Source organism: Ochotona curzoniae, unplaced genomic scaffold, assembly GCF_017591425.1.
Source record: "Ochotona curzoniae isolate NIBS_2020 unplaced genomic scaffold, NIBS_Ocur_1.0 contig_21, whole genome shotgun sequence".
Lineage (NCBI taxonomy): Eukaryota > Metazoa > Chordata > Mammalia > Lagomorpha > Ochotonidae > Ochotona > Ochotona curzoniae.
In genome coordinates, this window is record NW_024465322.1 from 11,174,457 (window position 1) to 11,195,504 (window position 21,048).

General features: G+C 40.6%; 1 protein-coding gene across 1 annotated transcript in view; it reads left to right on the top strand.

The window, feature by feature from the left end:
• TLL1 (tolloid like 1) overlaps positions 1-21,048 on the top strand; it is a 101,844-nt gene that overhangs the window by 54,559 nt on the left and 26,237 nt on the right. The window contains exons 8-15 of the mRNA XM_040971421.1: positions 2,148-2,272; positions 4,457-4,572; positions 6,883-6,985; positions 9,716-9,832; positions 10,952-11,097; positions 15,478-15,673; positions 17,547-17,672; positions 19,954-20,114. Coding sequence (XP_040827355.1) covers positions 2,148-2,272; positions 4,457-4,572; positions 6,883-6,985; positions 9,716-9,832; positions 10,952-11,097; positions 15,478-15,673; positions 17,547-17,672; positions 19,954-20,114 — 1,090 coding nt within the window. The remainder of the gene's footprint in view (positions 1-2,147; positions 2,273-4,456; positions 4,573-6,882; positions 6,986-9,715; positions 9,833-10,951; positions 11,098-15,477; positions 15,674-17,546; positions 17,673-19,953; positions 20,115-21,048) is intronic.

The following is a 21,048-nucleotide window of genomic DNA, read 5'->3' on the forward strand; positions in this document are numbered from 1 at the left end:
CTTCCTGGATTGCATCTTATTAGACACTTGCCAGCTCTTGCTTTCAATGATCAACTCCCCATAAATCTTTAGTCTCCACTTCTCTATCTTCATGGCAGAAGCAGTATATTTATAGTACACACATACGTAGACTGTATGTATATATAGACTGTATTTAAAGAGTTATAGCTGTGGCATTTGAGTTCTCCAGGTTGACTAGCAGCACTGCTCTGTTTACTCAGAAGCTAGGGTAATTAGTCATAAATGTGTGCTGGTATTCTGTTTACTATCTTTCTACAAATTAGCAGCTGTCCTCCAGGGAACCAAATTATCTGGCCAGTGCTCAAACATTTCAACAGTTCTCACATCTGCAGGTGGTTCTTTCTCTCTGGGGACTCTCTGCTGGCAGGTAGTCATATTGTCCTGCCCTGCTTCGCTTCCTGTTTGGCTAGAGTGAGTGTCAACTTTCAGGAGAGTTTTTGTTTGAACACCCCTTTGAAGACCACACCTCTCTGTGCAGTTGACAATCATGTTCTCACTTTTATTTTTCTCCAAAGTGCTAATCACTACTCAAGTTGTCAGTCTTTCATTTTAATGTCACTTTAATTTCACTTTAAGATGTCACAATCAGAAAGGGTGATCTTTTTGTTAGTTCTGCTTATTGTTGTAAATCCAGACCTAAAACAGTGCTTAATAAATGTTCCGTGAAGGAAGGAATAAGTGGAACTTCAAATGTTATTCTTTAAACTTGCAGAGAAGTGAGTTATGAATTCTGAAGAGAAATGTCTCTTCATTGCACCCCTTTAAAAGCTATTTTACAGGGTGGGCGTTAGTCCTGGAATTAAGCTGCCAGCCACAGTGTGACATCCCACATCTGCGAATCTGGGTTCACGCACTGGCTTCGGATTCTGATTCCAACTGCCAACTAATTTGCGTGCTTAAAGGCAACTGTGATGGCTAACTTGATTGGGTTGCGGTTACTCACATGGGAGTCTTAAGTTGGTGTCCCAGCTCCCAGTTTCACCCTCCATGTCGTATGCATTTGAGGAGTGAATCTGTCTGCCTCTGAGATAAGAAAAATGTTTAAAAATGTTTTACAAACTTATTGTTTAATTCAAATATTTTTAAAGATTTATTTATTTTTATTGGAAAGACAGATTTACAGAAAAGAGGGCAGACAAAAAGCAAGATCTTCCATCTGCTGGGTCACTTATCAAATGAGCACAACGGCCAGAGCTGAGCTATTTGCAACCAGGAACCAGGAGCTTCTTCCAGGTCTTCCATACTGGTGCAGGTTTCCAAGGCTTTGGCCCATTCTCTACTGCTTTCCCAGGCCACAACCAGGGAATTGGATAGGAAGTGTAGTAGGCAGGATATGAACTGGTGCATATATGGGATGCTAGCACATGCAGGCAGAAGATTAGCCAATTGCGAGCCATCACACCGGCCCCATGACTTAAAATATTTTTATAGATTTCCTTCTTTGTTATATAGATTTTTAAAACTCCATATGCAGACACTATAATTCCCAGCCTCTCAGAAGAACAGTCTCACCTTTCATTCTTTTTTAATCTCAGTACTTCCTTTAAAGTTATAAATGGTAGAAGTACATTTGCAATGTTAGGATGTATCTTTAGTGCAATATCATTAGAATTTTTGTTGACATGTATTAGGAAGAAGAGTAAATCTTTCCTTAAGTCAAAAACAACTCAGTAGGTGCAGTTTAGCATTAGCAGGGCATTGATTGGGATTTCTTGGTTACCAACTTTTCTATGAAAGATTGTTAATAATGTATAATTCTTTTTTATACTGCCCTGCATAACTCTTGATATCATTTTTCTTTCTCTAAACATATGCTGTAATATTTAGAATATAATGTAATATTCTGTCATCTGTCTGGAAGATGAAGAGTCATGACTTCAGTTTCTTGGAGATTATATATAAAAACACATAGTACAGATTTCTAAGGAACAAGTGAATATCATCTTGGGCATCCACATTTAACATCCACTTTCTTTAACTTTGATGATAGTATTTTGTTTGTGAAAACATTGACCTGGAGCTCACCCTTTATATTTCCTGTTTGTTTAAGAAGTATCCTTATATTGGTTAGTGAGGTATGAGCTTTGACTTGGTGACGTAGGTGTGGTTTGTTTCTGTTCTTTCAGGGGGATGTTTCTGGACACCATTCTCCCCTCCCGTGATGATAACGGCATACGTCCGGCCATCGGTCAACGCACACGTTTAAGCAAAGGAGATATTGCACAGGCAAGAAAGCTGTATCGATGTCCAGGTATTGCTCCTTGCAAGCACAGGCATGTGGGTGTGCAGGAGTGTGCTCTTGCAGTTGGATAAGCCACCACATAAGGCAGCCAACACGTGCAGCGTTTGTCTTTCTGTATCTGTCGTCTTTCACTGAACATAATGACCTCTGATTCTATCCATTTTCCTGATTGTCAGGATTTCATTCTTTCTAAGGACTGAAAAATTCCACTCTGTATATTTACCATACTTTATCTACATCCTTCAGTTGGCATTGCTATTGATAGTGCTGCAATACCATGGGCATTCAGGGATCTCCTTGGTAGGCTGATTTCATCACTCTTGGATTTGTATGCAGATGTGAAATAGCCGAGTCATTTCATAGATCCATTTCTAGTTAACCAGGAAGACTCACACTGTTTGCTGTAATGATTGTACTAATTTTATTCTCCTCCAATGGTGTGTAAGGATTCCATTTTCTTGACACCCTTGCCAGAATCTGTTACTTGATCTTTTTGGTGATTGCCATTTTATCTAGAGTGAGATGATCTCTAATTGTGGTTTTTATCTGCATTTTCCTGTTGACAAACAATATTAGTTTTTGTCCAAATGTATTTATTGAGAAGAATCCATGAATGATAACCACAACCTGAATGTAGATGTTTGTACTTATTGCCTGGTAAGCATGTACTGTTTTATATGTTTATTTAATTTCTTAACCATATATTTCATGTTTTTAGGGAATATCCTTCTTTTTAATGAGAGCAGTGTTATATGTATGTGTTGATGGACTAAATATCTAAGTTTTAAATATTACTTTAACAAATCCAGTAACAGAATTTTCAATGGTTTCTTGGGGCTTTAAATTATTACAGAATAAAAATTATAGTCTTTTTCATTGAACTCAGTCAAACTCTAAGTCACTATTTAGCATCTAAAATGGTCCTACTTGGAAATTTATTGTTTGCATTAGCAAAATCTTAATCAGTTTCATTTTTCTAAGTCTTCATGCAATGTTACATGTATCAAGTGTCCTGAATGACTCACGGGACAATGCTGAATTATGCATTCTTGACCTTGGGCATTTAATTTTCTTCTAAATTTACTCTGATCTGCTTGCTCATCAGATTAAACATTGCTCACTCCTACTTTAAGTTTATTCCATTGTTCAGGCACAGTCTCTGTTTTCCTGAATAAATATTTATAACACAACAGACTGTGTTTACAGCTCTGCGCTATGTTTTCAGAGTCATTATGTTTATTTCTGCATTTAATATAGTTGGGAAGAACCATATATAATTTATTGAGTGTTGGAGGAGAGGAGTGACTGTGGAATATGATAATATCTCAGCTTTGATTCTCGTCTCCTTCAGAGGGAAGGAGCTAACTTGCAAATTATTGAGTGCAGGTGATAGAGACACCGTTTCATTGGTGGAATCATTCTATCATTGCAGCTATTTTAAGCAGCCAAGGCTCCGGGGACTCATTGCAGGCGTCCCATAAGCAGCAGGCATGCCCACTGCCCATGGGTGATGACCCTCAGTCCTCACACAGAAGCAGTATAACAGATGCCACTATCCATGGAATGAGCCAGGCTTATTACGAGGAAAATTTACCATCTGACTTTCTATGTATGAATAATAGAAAATAGATAGAGCTTTTTGAAAAATTCAGAACTTCCGTGATGCCTTAATGTTTTATTTTTGTTGTTGTTGTTGATAAAGAAAAACCTTGTGTGTGACATTTTGATACCACTTATGTTTAGCAACTCATTAATTTTCAATGGATAATTTTTATTCCTGACATGGTACTCGTTGTGAAAGTTCTCTTTAACTCTCACTGGCTGTATTTAGGGAATGTTTTATGTGACCCTGGAGACATAGCAAGTAGGTGTAGTTGGCAAGAGTCTGAAGATTTACCTGGACCCCTGATGCTGGGGATTAAGCGGGAAAGGTTTTCATATAGAACTTCATGAATGTCAGATTGTTACTTGTATATATATTGATTCTTAGTGAATTCCTCAGAGATAGATATAAAAATAATTAGAAAAAATCTTTTATGAAATGCTTAAACTCCGGTCTATACCAAAACAGCACACACACACACACACACACACACACACACACACACACACACAAAACTGTATATTTATTTATTGTGTTCTTGTCCTTTGTAAAAACAAAGCAATGATCTGGTTTCCTTTTTTCACTTTCAGCATGTGGTGAAACCCTTCAAGAATCCAGCGGCAACCTGTCCTCCCCAGGGTTCCCCAACGGCTACCCTTCCTACACACACTGCGTCTGGAGAGTGTCGGTGACCCCGGGGGAAAAGGTAGATGCGCCGACTCCGGGCTTTACTTAGGCTCAAAGGAGACATGGTGTACCCTCCAGGTTCATTGTCTCTCAGTGTCCTTCTCTTGTCCGTGGTTCCAGGATGAGGTTGTTCTGTTGGATGTCAGTCTCCTTCAAGGCGAGCACTGAGCTCTCAGAATGCAGGTGCAGGTGATAGAGGTGAACTGCACGGAGAAGGTTCGGCCGGTGAAGCTGCTGCTTTGGACTGCCCCATGGGGACAGCCTCCTGCTATGCACCCTCTGCTGGAGCCAGTGATGGCTCTAGGCCTCGAATGTACAGCACCCGTGTAGGACTCTAGGCAGGGGTTCCTAGTTCTGGCTGTCACTCTCTCCTTTCTTTAACCCAGTAGCTAAAACGATTGTGTGTTGCCTCATGTGCCTTGGTTCAGTTCCCTGCTCTGCCTTCAGACTCCAGCTGTCTGCTAATGCAGACCCTGGTAGGCCCCAGTGATTGTGCAAGTAGCTAGGACCTTGGTGGGAGAACTGGCTGAGTTCTCAACTTCCCACCGATAGTCATTTGCTTGAGTATTTAAGAGGGGAACAGGTTATTGGTGCTATAGTTCTTTCTGTCTCCCCTTTCTCTCATCTCTCAATTCAATAAATATTTTTTAAAATTCAAGAAAAAATATGAATTCTTATCTATGAGCTTTTTACAAAGCCACTATAGCTGCTTTAGACACCAAAATAATAAGATGAATATTTTCAAAATTATGTTCATGAATCATAGATGAAATGGATAAATACAAGTATTTCTAAGCTTACTCAAGAAGAAAATTTTTAAAATGCTTGACTGTTTCTACTAGCCTTTAAGGTGTCTAATTATTATTTAGCTAATAATTTGAAAGCAGAGTGACAGAAGGAGAGGAAAAGTAGTATGGGGGGGCAGTGTGTGAATATATGCTTATGAGAGAGAGAGAGAGAGAGAGAGAGAGAGAGAGAGAGAGAGAGTTCTGTATCTACTGATTCACTCCCCCAAGTAATAATTGCCAGGGCTGGTCCAAATGGAAGCCAGGAAGTGAGAACTCCATCTGGGTCTCCCACATGAATGGCAGGCACCCAAGTACTTGGGCCACTTTTCACTACTTTCCCTGGCACATTAGCAGGGAATGGGAAGAGCTGTAGCTGAGACTGAAACCGTTGCTCCTACACAGCATGCTGCAATCATAAATGGTAGTATAACTCATTGGGCAACACAGACAGCTCTCCCCCACGCACACCCAGTTTTCTGCAAATGGCATATTGTTAATTTTACTCTTCTGGAAGGTGTTGTCTTTATTGCAAACAGTTATTTCTATCAGGCCGAACAAAAGCAGCGATAGACAACATAGAAAGGGGATGAATACTGTGACACTTTTTTTGAAATTTATGCAGCTTTTTCAGGAATATGCAATTCTCATGATTTTTTTCTAAGATCTCTCTTATGCATGGTATTCAACAATTTTTGCTGCAAATTTTATTTTTGATTACATTTGTTGTTGCATTCCATGATCTTTGTGAACCCTTTTTGATGTTTGCAAGAGCATGTCTTTTCATTCTGGAAAGGAGTAAGCTAGTCCCAGGTTGGCTTGCCATTTTTAGTACTGATCTTTTGTCAAACATTGTGTCTGAATTGATGGCATCCTTGTAGAACATGGACTCAGAATTGATTCATCCTACTTTCCACACACCCTTTAGATCCACAAGATTTGCCACATCTTCAACTTTTTGTCACAAAATTTCTTTCAATAGTATTGTGAGCCATAGGTTTGTATTAGAAATACTTCAGATATTCATAATTTGTTTCTTTTAGCGAATGTCCATTTCAGTTTCTGCAGCAAAGAATAGAAGTCTTACATTTTTAAATTTAAGTGGAAACGAGAACAAATTTTAGAAGATAATAAATATTTCCAAATTATCAGATAAGTGTTACTTTGTGCCTACTTCTGGTGTAAGTAAATAGATAAATAGATAGATTAATAATCTGAAAGTAAAAGCCTTTTTAATATTGTAAGATGGTCTTTCCTAAAATTGTAGCATCAGAGTAGCACAGAGCACAGAACAAAGGTCATGTACAACAGCTTCTGACTTGGACAGTCTTAGAATACATGTTCTGGGATCAAGAGATGAAGAGTGACATAAGCCTCCGGTTATAGTTCGATGGATAAATCTGAGTTCTAGCCTGTGTTTAATCCAGCTGTTTGTGAACTGCTGGGAGCATGCTTGCAGGGTGGTCTTGTGTTCCTGCTGTTTAGAAATCAGACCATCCCATGGAGTCATAACGAGATTTACTCTGTTTGCCCCCACTTTGTAGATTGTTTTAAATTTCACCACGATGGACCTGTATAAGAGTAGCTTGTGCTGGTACGACTACATCGAAGTGAGAGACGGGTACTGGAGAAAGTCACCCCTACTTGGTAAGAGAAAGGGAATTCTGCCTGGAGTCACCTTAGAGTTACAATGTGGTCCTGTTTAATGACAGTATAGCTTTCTACAACCATATGCAGAATACTCAAAAACAGATAGTTGAGCAGACCAATTTAAACTCAGTTAGTTAGATTCAGCTGGTGAGTAGAGCAGGGTTTCTGAGCCTGATGACAATAGCTTTCTCATGTACTGTGGCTGGTCCTCCAGTGATGTAGAAATCACAGCTTGGGGCTAGTGTTTGACCCACCCTGTAAGATGCCTGCAGGGATGCCTACACACTGCAAGGAGTGTGCTGAGCTCTGGGTTCTGCCACCAGGCTTGTTTCTAGCTTGATGCACACTGGGAGGCAGGTGATGGCTTAGGTGTGTCTTCTGAGTCGTGGAGAGACCTGGACTGTGTTCTGGGCCTGTTGCTTTGTAGCCATTTGGGGCCGAACCAGTGGATGAGAGCAGTCCTGGTCTGCCCATCTCGGTTTCTCTTTTCCCTGTCTCTATACCTGTCAAATAAATACATGAAAAATAAATAACAAAATTATGATCAAGAAACTGATACATTTCGCATGTATGTGCTGTGTGTACTATGCTCATATAGTAGACTGAGCTGTCAGTGACACATTTAATGGGTGGTTTGCTATATCAAGCACATTCATTCTTTCTGAAACTGTCATGGCTTTGCCTCTCAGAGTGTTTCTGTGCCTGGGAGGCATTTAGAGTTTGCCTCATAAATTGTAGCTCAGATTTGGTGCTCACCAAAGTCTACTGGCAACATTTAACCACAAACCACACTGTTAACTTGCATGTGCAGGCTTATTGTGGCTGTTGCATTACTGAAAAGTGAGAGGCGTTTTGAGTGTCTACTCTCCCTGAACCCTGTGTCTAGATATTGCAACTTCTCCTTTTATTTTTAGAAGTAGCTGTGCTCAGTTGTGTTGTGTGCTCTGAAGATCTTTTTCTAAAACTTGCTGAGTGGACACATGTATTAGAAGCAATAGCAGCCTGAGTAAGTCCAGGAGGCTTACTTCAGAAATGTTTGAAAAGAAGGAGACAGAAAGGCTTGAACAAATGCAGCAACTCAGACTGAGGGAAGCAATTTCTTTACATTTAATTTTCAGGCTGTGTGAAGCAATTTGTTATATAGGTATGCGCCTTCCAAAAAAAGCATTTTGTTAAACTCCTATTGAAAAATAATATCCAGAGGTAATATGTGGGAAATCAGTCTTCTAAGAGCAACATTACATTATAGGGTTTGGTGTGCAGTGGTCTGCCCAACTAGCTTAGTGTGTAAGGTTTCCATGTGCAGACCCCCGCCCCGACTCCTCCCTCCCATTTCTTCCTGGGCTTTCTATGAGGGATGTAGTCTTGGGTTACAGAATCCCTGGGAAGGCAATAGACTCATACAAACACATCCCACTGCATACCTCCCAGAACTGTCTGCATAGGGAAATTTCTGGCCATTTTCATGCACACTTCACTTTAAGTGCTGCTCTGTGTTACCTGCCTCTAATCGATTTTGTAATCAGTTAGCATTCCCCACATATTAAACTATTTCTGGCAATTTTTGCAGGACACAAAAATTAATAACATTGTAATAAGTCTGTAGGATTGTTTCATATGCATTTTGTTAGATTTATTAGTCTTTTTTCTCATGATGCAGAAACTTAGAGCACAATGACAGACTTAAAGTAATACCTAACGTGGAGCAATGAGTGGAATAAAAGGCAGGTCTGTTTACCTGTGAATATGCAATTAGAAAAGATTGCAACTTGTATCCAACTTGTTATTCTGCCTGCACACTAGAAGTGATGGCTTTGTGGACAATATGGAATGGTAGTACATGGATATCAGACATTGGAATGACCTAGGGGTTATCTTTAAACTTGACCGGGCAAGGAGCTCCATTTCAAGATGAGAGGTAATCAAGGCACTCTCGTGCTACTGATCAGATGAAGAATTCAAACTACTCAGGGTGACACACACCTTTTCCTGTTGCCTCTGGAGTAAGGTTCCCTACCTGGATAAAACATGTGACCTTTTACTAAAGTGTTCTTTGAAATCCTGCCCTCTGTGTGTACTAATGGTATGGGCAGCAGTCACTCCAAGGGTCATGAACCAATGATTCATAAAGGGATTTGAAGGGATTGTTTTACTTATCCACTTGTATCACTTGAGTATTAAGGCATCGTTATGGCTCTTATCACTAAAAGGAGTGGCATGGACCAGACTGCATGACAACTTGGGGGAGTCATCAAAAATTCAATGTAAATAAAATTTTAGTGCGCCAAAACACTTATTTTTAAATTCCACTGTTCATAAGCTTTGGAAACTCCTTTTAAAAAGATTTATTTATTTTTATTGTAAAATAACATTCGCAGAGAGGAGAGACAAAGTTCTTCCATCTGCTGGTTCACTCTCTAAGTGGCCACAAGAACTGGAGCTGAGCTGATCTGAAGCCAGAAGCCAGGAACCAGGAGCTTCTTCTGGGTCTCCCGTGTGGGTCCAGGGTTCCAACACCTTGGGCTATCTTCCACTGCTCTCCCGGGCCACAAGCCAGGACATGAACCAGTACCCACATGGGATCCTGGCGCATGCAAGGCGAAGATTTTAGCCACTCTGTTACCGCACCGGACCCTTCTTTCTACAGAATTTGCAATTATCATTGGAAGCCCATTAGAATACTAAATCACGTTTAGGAATTTTTCTTTACTCTTTTCCTTCTTTTAGGTAGATTTTGTGGGGACAAAGTGCCCGAAGTTCTGGCCTCTACGGACAGCAGGATGTGGATCGAGTTTCGTAGCAGCAGCAACTGGGTAGGGAAAGGCTTTGCGGCTGTGTACGAAGGCAAGTGCCCTGGATTCTCAGAAACCTCTTCACGTCTCAAAATTTCAGCGCATTCGGTTGCTTTAGGATAATATCATAGCCAAATTTCTAAATTATAAAATAGCTTGAACCCATTTCACATTCACAATGTGAAAGATATTCACAAAGGTGATTTTAAAATCCCAAGGATGAGTTTAACAAAAGTACTTCATTAATTTAAGGTGTAAGAGCAACTCACTTGTCTATTATCAGTGAGGTTGTATCATCTAGATGTGGTCAAGTATGTGGGGCACAAAAGGATACTCATGGCACCAGTCTTCAACTTTGCTTCACAGTAACCTTGAAATGTTATGAAAGAATTGCCTGTTTGCCAGTTATGTGTGGGTTCCCTCTATGTGCCGCAGAACTGCCCAGCGCAAGAAAACGGCACAGAAAGGAAGTGTGCCCTTTCTGGAGTGTGCTTTGTCTAAGTCAGAGGCAACGTTCAAGGGAGCAGTATGAGACTGTTCTGCAATTCTCTGAAAATGCCCACTGGCGTCGTTCCTCCTGGCTTTGCAAATGCCTCCTCTCTTGCCCAGTGGAGGATGAGGGACCCCCTAGCATAAGTATTTAGGTGATTCCAAAGGCAGAAAAGCTCTCTGCTCCCTTGAAGCCTGAAGTCACCGAAGGTGTCTTCAGCATGACACATGGCCATGCAGGGCTTGTGGAGAGGGGCCTCAGACGTCACACACCTGTCACTGGCTCCTGGCAGTGCTGCTCAGGCAGGGCAACGTCCATTCCGGTGAGCCGTTTCTTCTGTGCTCCCAGGACGGAATGAGCCAAATGAGAGAAGCGCTGCATGGGCTCACATGGAATGCATTTACAAAATCCCCAAAGAATTGTAAAGTGAAAGGCAATGTTCACTTTGGTGAATATATGCAATAACAGTGATTAAAAATTGAACAGTCCTTGACTGATTATGATGAGGTGACCCACATGCTTTTTAAAACATGCATTTTTTACAGCAGGGCAACCACCCGACTTTGATTTTTATAACCTGGTGATTTTATGTGTTGAGCTGCAGGACGTGAACTCAGATGTCACCTCAGAGGACAAGGACAGTGGATCCAGCTTTGTTGACCTTGTTTTTGCTTTCTGCAGCCGTCTGTGGAGGTGAGATACGTAAAAATGAAGGCCAGATCCAGTCTCCGAATTACCCCGATGACTACAGACCCATGAAGGAGTGCGTGTGGAGAATCTCCGTGTCTGAGGGCTACCACGTGGGCCTGACCTTTCAGGCCTTTGAGGTAAAGTCTCCGTAAATGACAGTGGCGTTTAAGGGAGTCCTCATTAAATCAGCACAAAACCAGAGGATCAGCCGTTTAATCAGCAAAGAAGAAAAGCACTGCCTATAAAACGCAAGATCAAGAGGGAAAGGATTTTTCTCTCCTCTTGTTGCAGACATTTCCAAGAAGATTAAAGTGCGTTTACATTATCTGCTCTACTTGATTCAGAATGTTTTGAACTACTGACACTCTTCTCTGACAAATGCATGGAGTTGTTTCATGAGATTGCTTGGAGGGGCCACTAGATGACAGAACTTTTATTCCTCTTCTAAACTAAGAGGTTAAAAGGTAGACTATAATTTTTGTTAGGGAAAAAAATCCATTCTTTGCCTTTTTTCAGCTATCACCCAGATAACAGTTTATATCAGAAACCAAGAGCCCCAGGTTTTGAATAAATCAGAAATATTTTTCGGTTGCTTTACTGTGTTGTTGGTTGTGGAGACTGGAGGAAGCAAAAGAGGGAGCCGAAATCTCCCCCAAGCCGGGCTGGCTAGGAGGTCATTTGTGGTTGAAGAGGGGAGCTGAGTTATGTGTTGGAAGGCAAGAAAAGGCTGTTTAAACCACAGAATGGATCTAAAATAACTGAGCATTGAAAGAAACAGTGAGACTGTGCTGGTGAGAGGGACATGTGAGGGTAGATGTTCAACTGCCTAGAAGGAAGATGGTGATGAGAGGTCCCCAGTTCTAAAGATGCAAAGGCAGCAGAGGGACATCCAGAGTCAGGCAGATTCACATGACTGAGGCCAGCCACCTGCATCACCTGGGAACTGTGGGTACCAGGCATCACACCTCCCCTGCAGGTCAGGATACTCCATTGCTTTTTTTAAAATTACATATATATATATATTTGTAAATTATATAAAAGTTGGATGTCAAGGTTACAGAGAGGGAAAGAGAGAGAAAGATTTGTTCTATTCCTCCCTGAATACACCTGGCTGGGGACACAGCCAAGAGCCTAAAACTCAATCAAGGTGCCTGCAGTGGATGGCAGACACAGGGACTTAAGCTATCATTGCTGCCTGTCAGCGTCCACATTGGACGTCCACAAAATTGGAATCGAGAATCCGAGCTGGTAGCCAAAGCCACGGACTCTCATTCGGTATAGGAACGTCTTATCTGGTTTCTTAACCACTAGGCAAAATGCCTGTCCCCCTAAATATTTTGTTGTTTCTTCTTTGGTTGCTTTGTTTAATTTATTCTGTTTTCTATATCACATTGGATACAGGGCTAGTTAGCATTCTTATGAGCACCCATCACCTCTGAGTTTAACCTGGGAAGGTTCCCCCTGTTCCCACAGCATCTTTGTAAAGAAGCCTCCAGCCCTGCTATTCTATTGGGGAATTTCCAATATGCAGATTCGCAAAAGAAAAATCTGGGAACTGGAAATGTTTATAGTAACAACTTCAAAGAAATGTCAATAAAGCAAAAAAAATAAGTGAAACAAACTTGAAGCTAAGTTTTATTTACACTGAATCCCTACATGCATGAATTCAAGTGGGATTAACTTGGAGGTACTTGTCAACATTGCAATGCGTCCTAATTGGGTGATACTTTCCTTATGAAAACCAGGGAAATGTGCTAGCATTAAGTGTCATGACTGCCAGCTGTGTACTCTCTAAACTGTGTACACTCTAAGCTGTGTATACGTCTAAACTGGGTACCTGCACTTTTAGCTTGAGGCCTGGTGGATTGCTTGGACAAAGTAATCCTTTAATTGCATTAACTATTTTTTATTAGCTGATGATAAGTAGACTTTTCATTGTGAATGAACTAAGATAAGGAGGTTAATGTTTTCTGTTTCTCATGTACAGCTTTTGAATGTGAAGTTAGGAAGAGACCTTGGTTAGTGAGTGTAAAAGAGTTACACAGCTCTGTGTGAGTTATGATTCAGGATATATTTGGGCTCCGAGAGATTAGCACTGGTTGGTTTAAGTAAACCGTGCTAAGGTCATACAGTTGTGGTGCTGTGATTGAAACCAAATCTGTGGTCTGTGCCGTGTGTCAGTAGGTCCTGGGGGAGGAGAAGCATCCACGTTTTCTCATGTCATGCATGACACTCTTCGTCTGCACACCACGCATTCAGATGCATGAATGCGCTATTTTGCACCAACGTAAGCATGTGTCAATTCAATTTTCCATGAGCTTTTTGGTATCTCCTCATGTGTCAGAGACATTTTTAACTTACTACTGTTCCCATATGAATAAACACAGATTATCTGATTATAGCAGGTTTTTAATAAGATACTAAATTACATATTAGCAATCTAATTAGATATCTAATTATTGCTAAATTACATAAATAAAATACAGTATTGTCAAGAGGAAAAATGGAGTGGCAGCATTTACGTGAATGACATGTGAAATAGACAAGTTGAAGATGTTGCTTTGAACATTTAACTGAGTATTTCCTCTTCTTTTATGAACTGTAATTATACGTAGCTATTAATGCAATATTGAAGTATCATTAGAATATATTGAAGTATCATTAGAATATATTGAATGAGATAATGAATATAAACAGATTATCTATGTTCCCCCCTTTTTATACAAATGGATTTTACTTCTTAATTGTTTCAACTTCAGGAGTCAGAGATACAAGCAAAGAGAGATAGCTCCTGACATCTAGGAGCCAGGTTGCAGCACAAGCCGGCCACATGGATTGTAGTAACCAAACCCTGTGAGCTGTCCCTTGCTCCCTCCCGTGGTCTGCACTCCGAGGAAGCTGCAGCCAGCACAGGGAGCCCAGTGCATCACACAGGCAGCCTAACCACTAGGCATAGCTGCTTGCTCCCCAAAATATATTTGTTAGTATCATTAATTCCTAAACATGACTAGATATTTCTCATTATTAAAATGAATGTCAAGTGTAAAGATAAATGCTCATCCATTTTAGCGTTATTAATCACACTATTTCACATTTCTTCCAAAAGCAAAAAAGAACATCGTTTGAATAATGTTATTTAAAATTATATCATCTATAAAGTTGTACACTTTGCTGCCTTCCTTCCATTTGATTACAGTAATTGTACGTTAGACCTATTTCATGCTAGAATGTTTTTGTAGAACTGGGGCTGACATAACATCTAGCATCACAGTGATTTACCAGGGGCTCCTCGGTGTGTCGAGCACTTTCACGTTGCTGTACAGTTTCCACAGTTTGATGCCCTAGTCCTTGGAGACACATCTCTTTCCATTTGAGTCCAGATGTTTTCAAAAGTTCAGTGCGGTAGAGCATTGAACATGTCTTTCTGCATGGAATGGCACGGGCCAGCCAGTGACAGGATATTTACATGTGGCGGTTAAGGACAGAGGCCGCACTTCTCTGAGCCACAGGGCTTAGGAGCAGCATGTCAAGGCCCTGTTTCCTTGGGAAAGGAACATCAGTGGTGATTCTGCAATCTCGTAGTTCCTACAAACAGCTGTGCTAGCTGGAAAGCGCGAATCCCTTAGCCTAGGAAGAGCTGTCATCCAGAATCACCAGGTTTCCTTTCCAAGTCACACATCTAAGCTAAACTCATGACACATTTGTCAAGAGTACATGAATACAGATTCTCTACGAACAAAGCAGTGATTGTGCTGATCAGCAAGGGGTGATTCTTATGACTATGTCGAAGAACTAATTATACTTCTGGCCCATGTTTTTAACGATCATCTTAAGTCTAGGTATCTTTTCAGAAATCTGGACTTACAATTCACTTTATTTCAAAAATTAGTTATCTTCTGCTTGTTGATTCTGACTTGTGTGGATGCACTTGTCCATAAAAAATGCTCTTTATTTATGTGCAATGTACTGTTGCATACGCTCATGAGAAATGCTTGCGTGCACGTGTGTAGCACAAGTCAGTCAGCAGATCTGTGCCACAGCACTGAGCATATTTAATCTTCCTAAAGGAATTGTTTCATATAATAAAAATTTTTTAAAAATTTTTATTTGAAAGTCAAATCTACAGTGTGTGAGGAAGAAACACACAGGGAGAGAGACAGTATGTGAGTGAGAGAGAAGGAGGAAGAGGAAGAGAGAAAAAGAGAAACAGAAAGAGAAAAATAGATTTTTCTTTTGCTGGTTCTCTGCACAGATGGCAACAGTGCCTGGTCCTGGTTGAAGCCAGGAGCCAGGAAGTCATTCAGGTCTCATGCGTGGTTGATGGGGTCACATATTTTTGTACCCTCCACTGGTTTTCCAAGCCATTAGCAGAGACAGAACAGAATCACATGTGGAGTCACTGGGACATGAACTGGCTTCATATAGGATGCTGTAATTGCATGCCATGGCTTTACCCTCTATGCCTCTCTTTATTTTCTGTTAATAAGATTTAGATTGATGTATTTTCACTGCTACAGATTGAAAGACATGACAACTGTGCCTATGACTACCTGGAAGTTCGAGATGGATCCAGTGAAAACAGCCCTTTGATAGGGCGTTTCTGTGGTTATGATAAACCTGATGACATAAGATCTACCTCCAACACTTTGTGGATGAAGTTTGTTTCGGATGGAACGGTGAACAAGGCAGGCTTTGCTGCCAACTTCTTTAAAGGTAACCTGAAGTCATTTGCCAAAGTTAAAGTTGTATTCGAAGTTGAAGTATGCGCTGTTTATAAAGGATCATTTGGTGAGTTTTGAAGGAAAAAGCTATTTGTAAAATGACTTTGAAGTGCAGCACAGGAACTCCATTGTGGCACTCTGCCATCAGTTTTTAAATAAATAGTAAAACTAGCAATATCCAGAAAAGGATGTACTGACATGAAACCAACAGGAGATTCCCAATGAGAAGAGAGTTTAGTGCCTTGTAGCCCATCAGTTAATTTCCAGTTGCCAGCACGTCCCAATTGTCCTTTACAGGATCGTGAGCAATTCTCCGTGGTTTCCTTAGCGGGCTGTTCTGCAAAAAATGACTTTTTGGACAAAGACAGTACTAGTCAGCATTGATTTTTAATACCATAACTACATTTTAGTTCGTTTTGTAGTTTCACAGGTGAATGAGGTCATGACAGTAAGGCAGGAAGAAAATTATTTTAGTGTACATACATCAAATATGCTTTTTCTGAAATTCACAAAATTTTGGTGAGAAAATTAAAATGTTTTCTATATTCTCATTTTCTGTGGTAAGTCATGTACTCAATTGAATATGTGAAAAAATTTAGGGTAATAGAACGATGAAATAGGTGTCTCTGAGTCCTTAAGTATTTACCATATGGATTAAACAGCAGAGCAGCTGAGGGCTTTCACCACCTGTATTAAAATATTTATTAAAATGCACATGTATATGTTTTAAGATTTTCTATGTGAGTTTTATTTCGTAGTACAGAAAGCATGCCACCAGGTTTCCTTCATGTAGTAGTTATATGAGGGATCTACAGGAGGTTCATGGAAAATTCATTTCACAAAAACAGCTGTGCATGGATTATATTTTTTCTATCATCCTAAAGTTATGTTTTAAATTTTATTTTTTTATTCAAACATCAAAGAGAGTCAAATAGAAACATCTTCCACCTGCTGCTTCAGTCTCCAAATTTGCAGATCCAAGGCTTGTGCGATATCCCAAGAGAGGTCTTTTCACTGATTTCAAAAGTGCGAGTTAAAGAGAGGGAGAGAGAGAGAGAGAAGCATTTCCACCTGCTGCTTCACTCTCCAATGGCTGCCTCAGCCAGGGCTCTACCAGCTGAAAATCAGGAGTCAGGAGCTTCATCCAGGTGTCTCACATGGGTGCAGGGGACCACGGACTTGGGTCTGTGTCTGCTGCTCTCTCAGGCCGTTAGGCGGGAGCTGGATCATAAGTAAAGGAGCTGGCTTTCAAATTAGCAAACATATGTGATGCCAGTGCAGCAGGTAGCAGCTTAAGATGCCATTCCACCGACCCAGCACTCAGTTGCAGCTCAAGTGCCCAGTAATAAACTATTCTTTTACTTCATTTTTTTTCCCATGAACTTACTGATGCATTGTCATAATTTGGCAATCAAGAAAGCTTAGTCTTTCATGGATACAGATCCCTGCAGAAGACTCTTAATATTTTCCTAAATCAAATTAAGTTTCTCCTAAAGAGTGAGTTTATGGAGTACTTTGATATGCCTCTTTGAAAGTAACTATTTTCATATGTGTATTTTCATGTTTGCAAATATAGTTAAATTGCATATACATTTGCAAAATTTTCTAAGAGGTGATTGCGTTTTATGGGGCAGAATGTCCATGCAGAAAACATGGAAGCTTTTAATTGAAGAGGTTTGGTGAGTTCAGGATTGTTATTTCTTTTTAGTTTGTACTCTCACCATCACCCATCCAGGGCTTAGTGGGCTCCTTACCCCGTGCTTGTGTTGGAATCTGATGTCCACAGTGCTGTTTGGAACCCGGCTTTGAAATGCAGCCTGTAACGGTGTGCTGTGGCTCTTCCCTAACCCTTGCCGTTTTCACAGAGGAAGATGAGTGTGCCAAAGCTGACCAAGGAGGCTGCGAGCAGCGATGTCTCAACACCCTGGGCAGCTACCAATGTGCGTGTGACCCTGGCTACGAGCTCGGGCCAGACAGGAGGAGTTGCGAAGGTATGGCTGGGGAACCCCTGCCTGCTGCCGCCATCCCCACGTCCCACCCCACCTCTAGTATGGCTGACTTTAATACACATCTGTGGATCCAATCAGCTGATGCTGTAAAATATTCAGAAGAGAAATATGTGTGTGTTCCACGAGTGTACACTGTTGTTTACCAGTATTCTGTAAGCATGATAGTGACAGAGCTATTGCCAGAGCGTTCACATCATCTTGGGGATTGGAAGTCATCTATAAATGATTTGAAGGCAGATTGATGTGCATAGGTTGTTCACCAATGTTGCACAGTTTTATAAAATGGATTTGCACATCTGCAAATTTTTGTATCCATGCATGTTGGAAGACCACTGTCCCCACTCTCAAAAGGAAGAATGACTATATTCTGTCATCCATAGCTATCTCTCCATCCATCCGACTTCTCCATGCCCATCAAAATCTCTCTATATTTCACTCTTGCCTTTCTTGTGCTCTGTAATAACCTCCTTCCCCAATTACTAATTCAAACCTTCCTTGGATTCTTGTTATGTAATCTGTCTGTTCTCTTGTGGTTTTCAGGTTTTCCTGTTGACACAAGACACACACACAGACACACACAGATACACAGACACACGCAGACTCAAACACAAACACAGACGCACACACACAGACACAGACAGACGTACACACAGACACATGCACACACACACACACAGATATAGACACACAGATGCAGACAGTAAACACACAGACACATTTCTGTTTCATTCTAGAACCAGGTTTTATCCACCCACCCATGACTTGCTATTGTCTTAATGCATGCAGTCTGTAGGTATTAAAGCCCACAGTCTAAAAGTGTCATGACTTTGGTATCTGCAGCATCTAGTCTGGACGTAAAGCGTCCAGCCTGAAACTAGATCAGAATTGCATGAATGAATATGCCATTAAACAAAGACGCCTTTGTCATGGTTATTCATATTTTTTCCTCTTTTTAATTTTTATTTTTCATGATTCAGTTCCATAGGCTCAGAGCTTTGCCCTCCCACCTCCCCATTTCCCTTCGCCTCTACACTGTTTTGCCCTGTTTGATAATAATAGCGTGGTTCTTATCAACAGTCACAAGTCCAACACTCTGCTCTGTAAGTGTACCAGGACGCTGTAGGTGTAGGCTGCTAGAAATTCCAGCATCCTATTGTCAAGATATATTTGACTCACTGGGAGTCCATCTTTATTCAGGAGTACAGATGCACATTGCAATGTATCTTCAGTTCTCAGCAGGCTAGCTTCCGTTGTACACACTTCTTCACAAACCAGCATGAGGTTTCCATTGTGCTGCGCTTTGTTACCATGTCCAAAATCGCTTCCCTCCAAATGTAGAGCTGGCTTTCTCATTTCCCTCCCCTCCAGGCTACCCTTGACTTCACACCTCAGCCTGGAAATGGAACAGTCAGACCCTTTATCTTCCAGTCCTATCCTCCTTCACCCCTCTTTAGAAATTCCTGTCAAATTCATCTTCTTGAGACTTTCTGAAATTCAACATTGCTTGTATTTTGCATTTTGCTGTGTTTTCACTTGGATATCTTCCACTGCTATGTAGGCCCCCTGAGACCAAGCACATCACGCTGTACTCTAAGATAGGATGAAAGTGGCAAAGGTGGCAGAAGTGTTAATGACTGGGTTCCACACCCTTGCCAACCGCCTTTAAAAAATCAGAGGCTCCCTGTTTCTTTGTTCAGCACCTAATTAAGCACGTCATCTTCTTGCTACAGAAGAAAGACATTGTTAGGAACAAATTGCCACATATTTCCTGAGAGAAGACTTTGTATACCACACCATCATATACATGAAGTGCAATAAAGAGTGTATTTGAGGCAATTCTTGATCCCCTAGGTCTTAGTTAAGTAATGTATATACATGATCTTTTCACACAGCTTACTTTGGGATTTTATGATTTTACTTAATTCATCATGAACAAAGAAGAGCAGTAAATAGTGTCTCTTAAATAGAACATCCATGGGGTGAGGATGGGGGGAATGGTTGCTAAATGGAGAGTTCCAGAATAACAAAGATGTTCTGTCATAATTGATCCTGCCCACTTAGCTGTTGGTATAAGGCTTCCATTCTTTTTTGTGGCTAATCTTCCACTTAATTCTGTAGCAAATTTTCTCTTCCTATTCATCCAGAACTTAGCTTGCTTCTATACTTCGGATATTGTGAATGTTGACTATCATTGGAGATGTGCTACATGCGCTGTAAAGGGCTGAATTCATTGAGGGGACACCTTTCCTTTGATTTCTTTTAGCTGCTTGTGGTGGCCTTCTCACCAAGCTTAATGGCACCATCACCACTCCAGGATGGCCCAAAGAGTACCCTCCTAATAAAAACTGTGTGTGGCAAGTGGTCGCGCCAACCCAGTACAGGATATCTATGAAGTTTGAGTTTTTTGAATTGGAAGGCAACGAAGTAAGTAATCAATAAATAATATTTTTTTAAAAGTAGGAATCCCTGTGTGCAAGCCAGAAAACTTGAAAAATAGTGTAATAGACCATTTTAAGTTGTTTCTGGGAGATTGAAAGCTACTTAAAGGGAATTTTGAGTTAGTGTATTTAAGATGTAGCATTTTCTTCATTTATTAAAGACCATGGAATATTTAGGGTTCTCTTTAAGTCACATAGACTTTTCTGGAAAGAAAACAAACCAAAATCTAGTTCTTGAGTCATAACAAAAATGTCCATTTGAGATAAAATGGTATATTTTACTTGTAGAGAAAAGAATATTGCTGTTATATAATTTTTCATTATGTATTTGGTCATGCTTTATAAATAAAACGTTTTATTTTTTAGCCTCAATAAAAGACTCATTGAACTGACACTATCTTTCCTCTGAAAAATATAACTTAGTCCACCAATTGTAGCCTTTTCTGCTAGGAAATCACATTTAAACACGTTTCTTTTTTGAGAGAGCACAGGTACATCAAATGTGGAAGAATGTCAAGCCTAGGAAATGGAAATGAGAACTTTTAGAAAAAGGCGCTTTGTACGATTGGTCTACCTTAGAAAATCCAGAGAAAGGCTCTCAATGTGTGCTGTGTTTGGTCTCTGCTACTTGACTTTCCCTTAGTACCTTCCACCCCTGTGTTTATTTGAGAATGAGCCTGACTCATCCCCTCTCCGTGTCATGAGACATAACTCCTGCAGCTGTTGTGTCTTTGATGTATATCTGATGAACACTTGCAAAGAGGTGTGAGAACAGGAATGTGCAGTGTCTGAGCCTCACGGCAGTTGGAGCAGAAATGCCGCTAGAGCTGCAGGTTCTAATCCACAGCTCAACTCTCCTGTACTTACTTTCGCCTCATCTTCTTTTCCCTATTTGTTTTAAATAATGCAGTTCTGTGTGT